Raw genomic sequence first — 16,176 nt, forward strand, 5'->3', positions numbered from 1 at the left:
AGTTGGGATGGGGGCTGGCATAGAGCAGTGCCCCCCCACTAGACATCCAAATTGGGGGAGGGGCCATCTAATCATGTTCAATCTATTTCCATTTCTCATAAAATTTCTTGGGCATTTACCGATAGAAACCTACCCAATAAATGTCCCAGTGACAATTTGTTGCATGGGTTGCTATTAGTATTTAGTTTAATTTGAGACTTTTGAGCGATTATCGAGATTCCCAAGATGGTCATCTCATGTCAGGCATTTTTTCTAACTTAAGACTAGTCACGCCTTGTGTTTTGAAGTAAATGAACGCTATAAAATAAATCAGAACACAGAAAAAAAACTTAGGCAAGTAGGTAGAAGAGTGATTTATTTTGCCTTTGGTTACATTTATTTGTTATATATTTGTTTTTGTTCATTTTCTTCTTTGCTTTGTTGCCTATACTGCAAAATTCCTTATTTCTTAGTACTAGGAGTTTATACTAGAATTTTTGTGGGCATAAAATCAAGAAGTTGACCCGGAACCTTTCTTTTTTCAGTACTAAAGAGAAAACCTTAAAATCAGCAGAATTCTATCGTCAAAAGATTGGACAAATAATCGGCAGAGGATGAGGATCGCTCCCCACTCCACCTCACCCCTGTTAAACGGGTCAATGTGGGACAATGATAAATTTGTCCCCGATCACAACCCCTTTTTAGTGGGACCTGACTGGGCTCTACTTCTTAACTGCTTGTATGTGCTTAAACGACAGTGGCACTTGGCCAGGGTATTTGGAGTTGTTTTTGTTGTACTCGTGTTTTTTGTTGTTATCGTCTAACTTGTCACGTGATGACGTGCCCGTGCCCTCACATGTGATCACCATTCGTTATTCATATAAACAACGAATCAGACCTACTTTGTTGAAGTTTACAACTCGACCTTCTTTTCAACTGCGATAAGGTTTGTAATCACCCCCCCCACTCTCTTCTTTCTTTCTTTTTTGTTTATTGTTTATGCATGTTGAGTTCCCATCACTTGGCTGAATTCAGCACATGGATTTGGGTTATTTTCGAAGGTAACGGCATATCCGAAAATACTGTTTTTAGGAAGCCGAACGAGCCATAATATTATATTTTTTATATTACTGTATGTGAACACCCTCAGCTAAATCCAAATCCACCCACACACACAAAATGATATTCTACTTTTTAGGCGACTACTCGTAAACAGTGTTTACTAAACACTCTGAAAAAACATCCCAGAGAAAAAAAAAGCTATATGAGGATGATCGCCGATCATCAGGATCGGGGATCAGTTAACGTACCCCCTCCCCCTGCTTTGTCAATTTTCGATCCATTTTTACGTTTTCAGGGAAGGGGAAAATTAAAATTTTTTTTTCATGGGAAAAAATTCAGTGTTTTTTTTGTTTTTTTTCTACAAAATATCTTTGAGGAGGGAATCTACTTTTTGGGGGTGTGGGCAAGATTACGTTTGATGTTACGATATTGCCAGTCGGACTTAGGGTTAGTGGTAAAAAATAGTTACTTGATCCACATGCTCTTATTCTTATATATATATATATATATATATATATATATATATATATATATATTCTTTTCTCGGCCAAGTTCTTCAGGAAATAGACGCCTAAAAAAAATAGAATGTTATCCTATTTTTTTTTTATTGGAGGGGGGTAGCTGAGAGTGTTAATCCACAGAATTTACCCCACTTGTAGGCAATAAATTTTGTACAGAGTTATTAACATTTGAATTTCCCACAATTACGCACCATATGTTGAACAAGTTTTATTTTATATTTAATCACATAGAAAATTCCGCTCATTTATGCTTTAGTCGTGGGAGATCCGAGGATGATTTTTAAAGTCTTCAAATTGATGGCTTATAATTCCTTAAAGATAAAAAGCGTGCTTGTGCAGGTTTAGTGATGTTTTAAACCAACGCATTTCAGGTGAAAACATTATTACATACATGTCATGTCGAAATTAGTCTAAATTCCAAAAATTACGAAAATTGATCAAATAGAAAATGTGCTTCATGTATTTTTAGCCAAAAAAAAAAAAAATGTTATTCACAATTAGGTCTGACATTTTGTGTTAAAAAATGGTGGGCACTTAATTAAAATCAGGGTAGATAAGTCAGTTTGTCATATAGAATTGGTTGCACAAATGCACAACTCTTCCACATTAACGTATACGATAAAACTCGATAAGTTTTATTTTTAACTTATAATTATTTTGGTACTTGCGCACTTTTGCCACCGTGCTGAAAATAATAAAGTTATTATTTTGAAAGCCATTCTTAACATGGGGAGGGAGGGTGTTTTGTAACTATTCTGTGCTTCCACCTAACAATTTAATAGAAAAAGATATTGTTAAGCTTCAATTTAATCTGGCGGGGGGGGGGGGGAGAGAAAACTATTTAAAAATAGCGCGATGGCAAAAATGCACAAGGACCATTATTTGTTCTAGTTGGATGGATCAGTTGTTGGCAATTTTTGTAATTTATACAAACTACACCATGGCACGTAAGTATATAATGTTTTCATGCGTTGGTTTAAAACATCATTACATCTGCAGTGCACAAGCACAAAAAAAAAAAAAAAAAGCGTCAAGTATTATGATTATTGGGTTACATTATTCTAAAAACATCATGGTATTTTGTGGAGAAAACCTTGTCCTAGAAAATAACCATTTTGGTTTTATTTATTTATTTGTTTATTTAGTTTTACGAAATTTAAAAGAAACTTGCTTTTATTTTGCAGAACATTTGGAAATTGAAGAAAAAAGCTGTGTAGAATATTTTAAAAATCTAAAGACGATATGGCATTAAATCCAACATTTAAATCACTTTTTCGTCGTAGTTCTCCCTTCATCCGAATCTTTGCCAGTCGGAGCCATGGTAAGTAAAATAAAAAAAACAAAAAAACAAACAAAAGCAATATATATTTACATTAATGTCAATACATGTGGCAAAAGCAAATTCCCCATCTGTCACCCTGAGGAGAAAAAAAAGTTTCTTTGGTGTTTGTACGAAGAAAGGCGACAAATCAGACAAGGGAGATAAATCGTGAAACAAGGAAGAATTTTTGGTGCTTGTTAAAATAGTCGACGGGTTGATATATATATATATATATATTTTTTTTTTTAACGCTTCTACACTATTAGGACGAAATTTCGGAAATGGTAATACTGAATTTCACATGAAAACAAAGGCATTTACGTATTCCTCGTATTTTTAAGATGATTAGGCATCTCTCCAACGCGCGTCACAGTTTACCCACCCCCATATGTAACGCGATGTAATTGTAATTTAATTTAATATTATCATCCTAACTTTTTTACCATTTAAAAGAAGAAGCTCCTAATAAATTGCTAATATTTTAAAAAAATTTACAACATACAAAAATAATGAAAATGCGAGACAACAATCGTGTTTACATTATCAACATTATATTACTAAAATTAATGGAGCATAGAAAGTTACTTAGAGTTAAAAGTAATTTTTACAGAAAATTAAATAAAATTGCATTTTTCTTAGACAATTACAAAGTAGACAGTGAAGAGTTCACACACGGGGGACATAACTCGGAACGAGTATTTTACATTACTTGTTCATGGCGTGCAATATTTGTTGTAAACACAATAGCAGTTGTTCAATTTGATGAATTTTCGTAATTTTTGGATATATTACTATTTTCAACAACACTTAAGTACGTAATATTGTTTTTGCTTAAAACGTCATATTTAAAAAAAAAAAAAAATCAATTTGTCGACTATATTTTAACAAGCACCGGTTTTTCTACTGCTAGGTGAAAGTACAGAATAGTTACAAAACGCCCTCCCCATGTTAAGATTGGCTTTCTAAATAATGTTATTATTTCAGCACGGTACAATAAGTGCATAAGTACGAATTTAGTAAAACAAAAAACAGCAAAAACAGTACTTTAATTAAATTAATTAAAATTTGAATAATTTCCAGCTCTGTTTTTTGTTAAAAAAATTAATTAAATAAGATTAAATAAGCAAAACTTGAAAGTTATCTAAAATACGCTTCTAAAATAAGCAATCTGAGTTATGTCCCCTGTTTCTGTAATCTTATTTTTAAAAAATCGATCTGTCGCCTTTTTTTTGTAAAAGGATTGAAATGAATGGCTTTCGTCTTGGGGAGACTCCATGTTTTGACAAGCTTCTGGGTCTGACCTTTACTCCTGATCTAAGATGGAACACATACATCAAATCTGTTGCTAAGGTCACTGGAAAAATGGTGGGATCATTCTACCGTTCCAGTAGATATCTCACTGCTGATGCAATTCTCTACCAGTATAAGAGCCAAGGATGGAGTACTGTTGCAACATCTGGGCAGGTGCTGCTAGAAGCAGCTTATCCAGCTTTTACAGTTCAAAATAGATTTCGTAACCTAGTGGGGACTGCTCTTTTCTATTCCCTGCAACCTCTTTCCCACAGAAGAAATGTTGTGAGCCTGTCTCTGCTTTATCGTTATTTACATGGCAAGTGTTTGTCTGAGTTCCAATCTATGGTTTCCTCTCGCCAAATTTTCACGAATAACATTCCTCTAGTTGAAACCACTATCAATAATTTCTCTCACTCTTTATTTGTGCCTACACCTAAACGTAGATTACATGAACAAAGTTTTTTTCTTCCTGTGGAACTTTCTTCAGTTTCTCTGCTTTCCAGCTAACTACAATATTGTCATCTTCAAGTCCAACGTAAACAAATTCTTGATGAACCGTCCCCTTAAGTAATCCAATTTACCAAATTTCCACTACTAATGATTACAATATTTTCTAATTGGGTACTGTACACTCATTAACCCTTATTCTCGAGTGGCCTCCAGGCCTTGATAAATAGTGACTACTTTGTAAAAAGAAAAAAAAAAAGGACAGTTCATTTGGTAACTAACCCTTTTTTTTTTTTTTTTTTTTTTTTTTTTTGTAAAGTTGCAGCATCTTTTCACCCTCAAAACATTCTTTAAAATTAACACTATTGTAGGTTTTCGGAAGTATTGAAAACGAAAATTTCAGGAAACAAGTAGTTTCCAAGATATGAAGAAATTAGTCTCAAAAAGTGGGGGATCACTTTTTATATTAATTTAATGTAGAATGAGCACCCACTATATGGCCACATGTTAAGTGGTGGTGGTGGGGGTTTCTGGTAATTTTTTTAGGGTATTTAGTAATTGTGGCCTGGTAGTCTAACACAAAATCTACCTTAAAAAACTTGTTTTCTAGGGGTTTTCGGGTGTGCAGAAAACAAATATCGCATGTGCGGAAAAAATATGCACACGCTTGTGTTTACAACAATGGCCACCACTTATGACATAAAGAATTACATTGCTTAATATCCAGAAAACTACTTATTTGCAGAAAATTTAAATGTGATATTCATTTTCTATACATTCAAAAACTCCTTGAAAACAACTTTTTTAAGGTAGGTTTTGTGTTGGTCTACCAGGCCACAATTACTTATTTTATGTTAAATTGTGTTCATTTTAAGTTGCCCCCCCCCAACAAAAAAGGTGACCATTAAGTGGGTGCTCATGTTATGTTAAAATAATATAGAAAAGTGGTCCCCCACTTATTGAAACTATAATTTCTTTATATCTTGGAAATTACTTGTTTCCTGGAATTTTAAACGTTATTTTCGTTTTCAGCATCCCCAGAAAACCTACAATAGTAATTTTAAAGGATGTTTTGGGGGTGGAAAGATGCTGCGTCTTTACCCTTTTTTCCGACAGTGAATGTAACTTAAGGTGGATTTACCGTAGAAAATTAAGGGGATCCAGCCCTCAAACATCTAAAAAAGGGGGTGGAACACCGTGGATGGTTGTAAACGTTGACTAGATTGGACCCATATCGACGTTTCCCGGCGAAAGCGGCGTCTTGAGCGACTAACATGATTGATGAACCGCTCCCTTAAGTAATCCAATTTACCAAATTTCCATTATTAATGATTACTACGATGTTATCCCATTGACTACTGTACACGCAATAACCCTTATCCTCGAGTGGCCTCTGGGCTTTGATAAATGGTGACTCCTATATAAAAAAAACAAAACAAAAAAAACCCACACCGATGGAGAAGATAAAGGCTGGGAAGATGACCCCCCCTCCCCCTACATACATCTCCTATAAACCTGACCCCAGATGCCGGTTTCACAGGTTTAGGGATTTGGGCTCCCGCAAACATTTGTATATTTTTTTTTGTATTTGAAAATTATTAAATGCAGAATACAGCTGAAATAATAATAATAATATTATTATATAGAAAGCCATTATTTATTTATTTTTATTTTTTGATGCCCAAGACCATTCTTTTGATTCTTCTTTTTTTTTTAATTTTAATTTTCCATTGCAGATGAAATAATAAACATTTACTGATTTTCAAACTACCAATAAAACTAAAATCTATAGATAACCTCTCTCACAAGTGTATTTTCAAAATAAAATTTAAAAAAAAAAAATTAAAACAATTTTAGAACTAAATATTTAGAACTTTCAAGGAATAGGAATCTGTAATTGTATTGGAATCGGGAAAAAATTTAGAAAACGTCCCATCACTAATATATATTATATAATTTTATGTACTCATTTTCAATATTTACTTCAACAGTGCTTAATACATAAGTAAAGCTATATGTATACATTTTTTTTTCTTTAAAGATGCCACGTTAAAAGGAATAGACACACAAATATTTACTCATTTTCAGAAAGTTAGTTTTTATTAACATTTTTCATACATTTGTTTCAGCCTTCGGTGTTGGCATATAAGTATATAACTGTTCATCAAATTATAATTTGCACAACTTGGGCTTCATCAGCACATAGAAAAAACAGTATTTCAAAAGTTAACCCTGATTTCCTCGTAAAAAAAAAGTACACCAATCACTGTCCCAAGTAGTTAAATTACATATGAACATATAAGCTGGTGGATGCTCTGACGAACTACAATTATACACTCTTCAGAATAATGAAATGAAATATATCAACTGGTATGCAAATCCAATGATTTTCGGTCTTAAAAAATATTAGAAGTAATATTTTATATAAGACAATCCCAGCTAAATAAAATTGCTCAATATATAGGATAGAGCAAATGAATCAAAATTTAGGTATTTAAATTTTATGATTTAAAAAAAATTAATCTTCAAATATAGAATTTTTTTTTTATTGTTCGAAAACAAAGAATACAATTGAATACATCTATTTCCTTAACCCATGAGTTTTCGATGCTTATTCTTCTCTTCAGAGGAAAAATATTAGCAAATGTTTTTATTGGTTTGCACCATATTTGTTAAAAGCAATAAACAAAGAAAATTAAAGTTATTGATATTTAAAAAAAAAAAACATTTAAGATACGTAGAATAAAGGAAATTGAGGCAGAAAAAGGATATTGTAATCTAAATCCGGAATGAATGCTAAATCATTAAATGGAGAATCCTGGTGGTAAAGAGGTAAAGAAATCCTTGTAATCCTTCCACATGCTACCACATTTCCTTTGTTTCACCGCTAGTTAAATAAGAAACCACCTAAGTTCTTCAAAATGGTGTTTTTTTTTTTTTAAATAAACATCTGATGAGTATGTGACTAAAAATGCAGCAGAGACATCATTTTACAGACTTATTAGTCACAATGCGAAACAATATTATAATAGCTACCTCTTGAAAAGTAATAAATGACCAACTGAGAAAACTTGATATTTGGAACTCGTGCTACCAAACTACTCTGTCAATGTTTGGTCTACAGACGTGAAACTTGATATATTGGATGTATTGGGGATGCTGACTGTGAAACAAATTCAGTTTGGTTTTTAGCCAGCAAAATGAAAATCATGGATGATATACAACACAAAAGGACATTTTGTTAATATTTGACGCTTGAAGATAGGAGATGAAAAAAAAAACAGTCAAGTAAAAGAATGACACAGTGACAGTGGCACAAAAACAGAATTTATATGGCAACACCAAATGAAAGTAATGCTCGTGGTTCAAGTGGATATATATTTCCATATCATCCAGCAGGTAGCACATCTAAGACAGTAAATGACCAAGTTCTCTCCAATTCTCTCTCCTCTGATCTTGAGCACGTAGTACAATGGGGTAAGGAGTGGCTGGTTACTTTTAATGCATCTAAAACCAAGCTTCTCTCTTTACATCATCAACATTCTGATCCACATCTGGCATCAATTGAAATGAATGGCTTTCGTCTTCAGGAGGCCTCAAGTTTTAACAAGCTTCTTGGCTTGACCATTACTCCTGATCTTAAATGGAACACGTACATCAAATCTGTTGCCAAGGCTGCTGGAAAAATGGTGGGATCTTTCTATCGATCCGGTAGATATCTCACTGCTGATGCTATTCTCTATCTATATAAGAGCCAGGTACGTCCAAGGATGGAATACTGTTGCCACATCTGGGCAGGAGCTGCTAGAAAGGACTTGGCCTGCCTTGATAGAGTTCAAAATAGACTTCGTAGCCTCGTAGGAGATGTCCTTTTCTCCTCCTTGCAACCTCTATCTCACAGAAGAGATGTTGCGAGTTTGTCTCTGATGTATCGTTATTTTCATGGAAAGTGTTCGACTGAGCTTCAATCTATGGTCCCCCCCCCCTCGCCAAACTTTCACAAGAAACACTCGTCTAGCTGTAAACACTATCAATAATTCCCCCCACTCTTTATCTGTGCCTAAACCTAAACGTAGATTCCATGAACAAAGCTTCTTTCTTAGAACTGCACGCCTGTGGAATTGTCTTCCGTTTTCCTGCTTTCCGGCTGACTACAATATGGCTGTCTTCAAGTCTAACGTAAATAAGTTCTTGATGAGCCGTTCCATATAAGTTATCAAATTTACCAAATTTTCATTACTAATGATTACTATATTGTCCAATTTCTACTGTACACTCTTTAACCCTTATCCTTGAGTGGCCTCTTGGCCTTGATAATGTGGTGATGCCTATGTAAAAAAAAAAAAAGTTACCATCAACTACTACAAAGGCATATATGCCAAGTTAAAAATTGGCAACAGATAAATGTAGATAGATGTCAACACTAAGGTCGATACACGTGCTACAAACAACCTTTTGCCTAAGGATGTATATAAAAACTACATATCACTCAAAGCAACGGCAATAAGGTTAATTGCTTTTACCAGAACAATAACTGATCAAGAAGGAACCCGTCAGCTAGAGTTAAGATTCTGTAACAGATTTGTTGGTGCAACATTCTATGTTGTATAGGGTGGAATGATAAAGTTGTCGCCCTAAAGAAACAACACTACAGCTTTATTTTAAAACTTTTATTGAAAAAAAAAATCAATTCAGCTAACTTGATTATGTAGTAGAGCTGACATTTATTCAATGTAGCCGCTTTCAGCCTTAATGGCCGACTCAGTACGGGTCTGGAACTTGGAGCATGTTTTTCCCACAAGCACCGGTGGGAACTTGGTGAATACTCGGTCGATGGCAGCAATCAAGCTGGTTTTGGTGTGTGGGAGGTCATGTTGGTGATGTTCTCAATGTATGCTCAAATGAAGTAGTCCAGCAGGTTCAGGTCGGCAGAGGAAGGCGGGCCAGTGAGAAAAAGGTATAAAGTCATAGCACTCCTTCTGAAGCCAAACCTGGATCTCTTTGGACTTGTGAGCCAGTGCCGAGTCATATTGCCACACCCAGGATCTGCCAGCAGCCACCTGATTGCACGATGGGATCACCATACTCTTCAGATTTTGGTGTTGACTTTCAAGCTGACTTCGAAGCTGTGAGGTGGCATGATGTGGCCCTCACTTGAAACCACACCAAAGACCATAACCATGGCCAAAGATTTTTTCATTACCCTGGGCAAATCCCTGTTATTTGTGACAATCTAGCAATGCATTTTGAGGGTGCTGGCAATGGTCCTGTTGTCATGACTTTGATTGGTAGAGAGCATGAGTACTACAGCGGCGCATCTCCGATCTCACTCGTTGATTGTGTCACTTTTAGACCTGATAGAAGGCTCCTATTGTTCTTGGGATTTATACACAACTGGCCAACTAGTAGATGGTCTGCAACAACAAAAAAAAAAAACGGCTTTCATGAAACAGAAATGGAATCATGTTGTCTTTTCTAGGCTGACAATTTTATCGTTCCACCCTGTAAATTGAAAAGGGCCAATATTGATAGGACTGCAGACATCGCAGGAGTTAGGGTTTAGGGTCAGGGTTAGGGTTAGAGTTAGAGTCAGGGACAGCTACAAGAAATCGTCAGGTACAGACAATGACCAAGCATCATAAGAACTTTTTAAAATCAATTTAGTATTACGTAGTAATGGCGTAGGGGGTGGGGAGGCGTTTATATACTTTTTCATCCAGAGCAATACCAAAAGTGAACATGACGCCTTTATGTGACTTACACATTATTTTATTTACTATGTATCACTTATTACAACATAATTCATGTTCACACATCGGTTCCTGCCAGATCACCGAAGTTAAGCAACGTTGAGCCTGGTCAATACTAAGATGGGAAACCATTTGGGAATTCCAGGAGCTGTATGTACTCTCCGCTTATCTCTGCATTGTTTCCAGTTGTCTAACACTTCTGCTTGCCATTGGACTCAAGCAGTACCGATTCAGGAGAGGTGTGGTTTAGGATTGTGCAACCCTTGCATCACAATTACAAGTGTAGCTACCCTTGCAGGGGGGTATCCGTTGTCTCTTTAGACTGAATGGGGGCATCACAAAATTACTTATTAAATATTGAAATAAATATATGCCATAGCATAAAATAAAAAAAATCTTTTTCTACATCTTAATTTTAAAAAAATATGCACCAATTAAATCCGCCATAATGCATTTTGGTCTCTTCGCAAACAAGTCAGCCATTAGAATCTTAATAGGTTTGAAATTTTAAAGGAATTTGGAAGTATTTAAACTATTGAATAGAAAATTGTTTATGACTTAACAATTTGAACAAATTCTCATATATTAAAAGATTAGAATTTTCTTTTCTGTTTACATCTAATCTTTCAGGCTGAGATCTAAGTGTAGTATCTGTTCTATTAACGGGGTTAATTTTATTTTTGCCTGCCTTTTTAAAGTAGACTGAATATTTGCCATATAAAAGAAAACTGACCATTTGGCTTTGTCCTCATAAGGTGGCAATTAACTAAGGGACACCCCAGCAATTTTAAATATGTTAAGAAGTAAATTGGAATCTTATTTCAGTGTACAAAGCATATCCATTTCAGCGAACATGTGGGTGAACATGTATGACTTTCTTGTGTGTGGAGTGGTTGCGCAAGTGGCACAGTACTTACCTCACATGCAAGAAGCTTCGGCTTTGAATTCCAGGTTCACATGTGTTTAACTGATGAGTCCAAATAAGGGCGAAACTCAAGTCTGGGATTTGCATGGTGTGTGTAAGCTGCAACATTGTTTGACTGTGCAAATAATTATGTTCATCTCAAATTCTGAAAATTCTAATATATGTATATACTAGCCTGCGTACCTGGCGTTTCCCGGGTGTTTGAAGGTGTGTGTTGAGCAAAAAAAAAAAAAAATATGTGGTAGTATGCAGGCAGGCTTGAACATGTACCGCAAAGGAGGAAAAGAATGTGAAAAAAAAAATGACATCTTTGCTGTTGTGTCCATTACCAAAACAGAAGTGATGAAGGTTTAAATTAAGGCTAGTCAATCGAAAAGAGGGGATGACTTTCAAAAATATTCGTGAAAAAAGTGACCCCTCCTTGTAGAAAAGTGCCCAGTTGAGAATGAAGGAATTAATGTTTTTAGCCAATTTTTCGATATTTGTCGTCCAAAGGGTCGCACTTCAAAACGATACTGATCTCATGAAAATCCGTCCCCTCTGTTGAAAGTTTTAGGCAGACATACATACATACATTTAAACAGACATGTGAGATTTATATAATAGACTAGCGGGGGTGCCCAGCGTTGCGCGGGTGTTTGAAGGGGGGGGGCGTTGGAGGAGTAGATCAAAACAGAAATAAAATTAAAAAAAAAAAACGTTGGCCGGGTGTTTGGAGGTGTAAAAGAAAAAAAAAAAAGTTTTGGTAGCAAGGTAGGCTCGAACCCAAAGGCTAGACGCGAAGGTGGAAAAGGGGAAAAAACCCTGACATCTAACCCGCTCGGTCACAAGGGGAGAGGAAGTGAAAACTTTTTTATATTTAACGTTTATAAAGTGAAATTGACAGGTGCGAGAATTTAATAAGTTCAAACATCACGCGACTTAAGTTGGGCACTGCAAGCCAGTTTCTGTGTATTTATTTGTTTCTCCCGCCAAATGAATAGCAATTGTTTGATATGACGGATTTTTTAACCCAGCATTGATCAAATCTTATTTGCTTTCTGGACGTCTCGGCACATATGTCCGAGAACACAAATTCGTTTTCACAGTTTCGCTTTTTTATACTGAAAAGCCAAAGACACATAACATATATGTATACATGTAACATATGTATATGTATACATGTAACATCTTTATATGTATACATGTAACATATGTATATATGTAACATATATATATGTAACATAGTTGTTACATGTCAACACTCAGGACCCACACATTGTATGCAAACAGATAAAAGGAAACAAAGACAAAGACAGAATGCCACTCGCACTTTTTTCAGTGAAACAACAGACAGTTATTTACAGGTACTTTCCAGAATAATGCCTTGTCTTTTGTTCAAAAGCCTTTCTTGTATTCCAATGTGCTTCACAAGACTATGCTATGTCAAACACGTGGTGCTCTATCTCAATGGTTCTCAACCGGGGTCCACGTGGACCCCATGGTACATGTAACGTTAATATTGGTTCAGTCTTCCTTCGAGATAAACTGTTGATATATGTTCTTTGGTTTTCTTTACATTACTGAAAAATAAAATAAGCTATAAGGGTCCACCAAAATACATTAAGAAGAAAAGAAAGTCATGATTAAAAAAAGTTTGAGAACCATTGTTCTATCTTCATCCGCAGATATTTAAGACATGTTTTTCCCTGTCACTCTCGGTCCACATGTGCACCTTGTTTATCTCTGTCTTTTTTTATCATCTTTTTCTTTAAGATGCGTCTTTTCCTTCTTTCCTTCTTTTTCACTGTAACATCACCTCAAACACAGCTCGATTATTGCTACCATATGCGTGTCTATGCTCTGTTACATACATATATGTTTTTTTTTTTTTTGTTTTGTAAATATAATATATTTAAAAAAAAAAACTATATGCCGGTCCTAAATATGGTACCTCTGAATTGGTCAAAGGAAAAATTATTCCCAACTCGCATTTAAGTAAAAATGCACTTCGTATAAATAATTGAATTTATTCCAAAACATATCATGGAAACAAAAACAAAGAAATAACATCTACGTAAATCGTGAGATGATCCAGTGGTAGGAGTTTAGGCTTCTTGACATGGAGTTCCGATTTTGAATCTCGCTAGATTTAGCCACTCTGATGAGTCGTAGACGACGAAACACGTGTCAGTGGATAATTATATTAAAATAAAAAGAATATATATGCCGCTCCCCAACTCGGGGTACCAAATTGTAAAAGGGAAAGTTATTCCCCACTCGCATTTAGGTAAAAATGCACTTTTGTATATATAATTGAATTCATTCAAAACGTATCGCAAAAACAAAGAATATATATATACCCGTTCACATACACTTTTTAATGATAAAGCTAGAACCCAGAATTTTATGGAATCTAGCAATTCCATCAACAACGGATAACGCCAGACCCAAAGTGGGTTTCGATGTACTGCATGTCATCAGTGACGTGCTCCGACATAGGCGCAAACCCAGGTTGTCGCACGTATGAAGTGTGCAATACTGATGACCTAACCATATGGGCCACGGCACAATCTATTGGCTATGCTTCGATTTTAATTTTTTTTTTTTCATCTAGTTTTACATTCTACGATGCGACAAGTCCTGCGTCCCATACAACTAAGATAGTTACTGCTGGTATGCAGGCAGTAGATATCACATCTACAAACATTAACTGAAATTAGCCGACTCCCCAGACACGATTTCGGAACAAAAGTACATTGAAACCCACTTTGGGTCTGGTGTTGTTCGTTGTCGATGCAATTGCTCGATTTCATCTAATTCTGGGTTCTAGCTTTATCATGAAAAAGTGTATGTGAACGGGTATTTATATATCTATCTCCTCTTAATGTCTAATATATATATATATATATATATATATATATATATAGAGAGAGAGAGAGAGAGAGAGAGAGAGAAAATAAAAAGGAACAAGCCGTATTATGTGTTCATCAACATTTCGTCTTTATTTCGAGACTTCCTCTGGATGAATGAGATTAAGAAACAAAAGATATACCAGTACAAAATATTTGAAAATGTTTCACGTGCACAGTGTGACGCAGTTCTATTTTCTCTATTTTGTCGGAATACTATTTCCATTATTTTCATCATATATATATATATATATATATATATATATATATATATATTAGTGGAAATGGTAATTAATAAAAACTGAAAAAAGTGCTCAATACTGTTGTAGAGCAAATATGCGTTTTATTTTTTATTACCATATCTTTCTGTTAAGTTACATTATTCACTCTTTCATCCCATAACAACGAACATTTCTGTAAAAGTCTGAGGAAGCTACAGACGGCCAAAAAAACGGCCGGGTAGCTGAAACAATAATGTAACTTAACAGAAAGATATGATAATAAAAAATAAAACGTGTATATATATATATATATATATATATATATATATATATATAGACAAGGTCTATAAGAGCAAGGAGTGTTGCAGTTATGAAAAACTCAATAAGTGCTGTTAATCTAAGAGCTATATATATAGAAAAAGGTGAAGGGTGAATAATTGTGAAATTATCAAGTTTACATCGGGGGAAACATAACAAAATCCAATTTTTCATGTACGATCATTTCAGAAACGATATCCTTTTATTTATTCATATTTACAAATGAAAGCATTGAGAAATGATTGAAATATTTCTGAATATCGTCTCCTCATCAGCATAAGGAGAAGGAGACCCCAACATTTTTTTAACAAGCTTATCAAAGTTAATTTAGTTTTTGAATCTTTGTGAGATAGTGTTTCCTTGTTGCTTTAAAAAAAAAAAAACGTAAGGAGGCCTCTTTGTGTCCAAACCACTCATTGGTAAAGATTTTTTTTTTTCAACGCTCTCTGAAGAGTCAATCCACCTCAATGAAACCATGGTATATCTCTGATATATGTAACATGTAGTTTTTACATAAATAATTTATATATGTGCGTGTGTGTATATATACGTGTGTATGTGTGTGTGCGTGTGTATATATACATGTGTGTTTGTATATATACATGTATGTGTGCATATATATGTGTGTGTGTATATCTATGCGTGTGTATTGACCATTACTTAGCATTTATATAGATTATATAGAGATAACATGAGTCTGAAACACTTGAAATTAGGTTTCAATATAATAAAAAATGAGAATTCCCAAAAATTTGTGGATGTAAAGGGAAAATATGACAAAATTTTACAAAAAGGTTTTGCTTTGTCAGGCCCATTGATGATGATAGGGATAGAGGAGACGCTTCTGTTCCGAACCTTGTTTGTTATTTGCCAAAACTGGTGGGAACCAAGCCACTGCTCAGCTACTTTAAACTTGACGTACTGAGCATACAACTCTCTTGCATTCTTTATTACTCTTTTACAATAGTTGCTGACAGTCCTAAAGGTGGTTTTAATTTCACAACATCTATTATGTTGGAAGAAATAGAAATAGTGATTTCTGTGAGCAATGGCAGCAGCACATTCTGGGGTGAACCATGGCTGGCTAAAAGTCTTATAGTTTTTCATCAATCTCTAATGTTTTGCACTTATGTATTTATAATTACCATAAAAAATCATAAAATTTTATTAAAACATTATAAAAATTATAAAAAATCATAAAATTTTATTAAAACATAAAAATTATAAAAAATTATAAAAAATCATAAAATTTTATTAAAACATAAAAATTATAAAAAATCATAAAATTTTATTTTAAAATCATAAGTTATAAAAATTATAAAAAAAAAATTATAAAAATTAATGTCTGTATATTTAAATGCTTGAATTTGATATATTACCTATATTTTTTTCTTTAACAAAATCTTCATGCTTCAATATGTTTTTGTTTTTTTTAATCTTGAATCTCG

General features: G+C 34.3%; 1 protein-coding gene across 3 annotated transcripts in view; it reads left to right on the plus strand.

The window, feature by feature from the left end:
• Positions 1-799: 799 nt before the first annotated feature.
• LOC145254747 (alanine--glyoxylate aminotransferase 2, mitochondrial-like) overlaps positions 800-16,176 on the plus strand; it is an 80,844-nt gene continuing 65,467 nt past the window's right edge. Inside the window, exons 1-2 of one of the 3 annotated variants that reach the window (XM_080113486.1) lie at positions 800-925; positions 2,747-2,883. In XM_080113486.1, the coding sequence (XP_079969612.1) occupies positions 2,805-2,883 (79 nt within the window). In that variant the 5' untranslated portion in view covers positions 800-925; positions 2,747-2,804. Of the gene's footprint in view, positions 926-950; positions 1,041-2,156; positions 2,510-2,746; positions 2,884-16,176 lie in introns of those variants that run through there. The other 2 variants (XM_080113487.1, XM_080113488.1) reach the window with 2 other exon arrangements.

This window comes from Euprymna scolopes, chromosome 30 (genome assembly GCF_053919585.1).
Source record: "Euprymna scolopes isolate OS-2025 chromosome 30, ASM5391958v1, whole genome shotgun sequence".
Classification (NCBI taxonomy): domain Eukaryota; kingdom Metazoa; phylum Mollusca; class Cephalopoda; order Sepiida; family Sepiolidae; genus Euprymna; species Euprymna scolopes.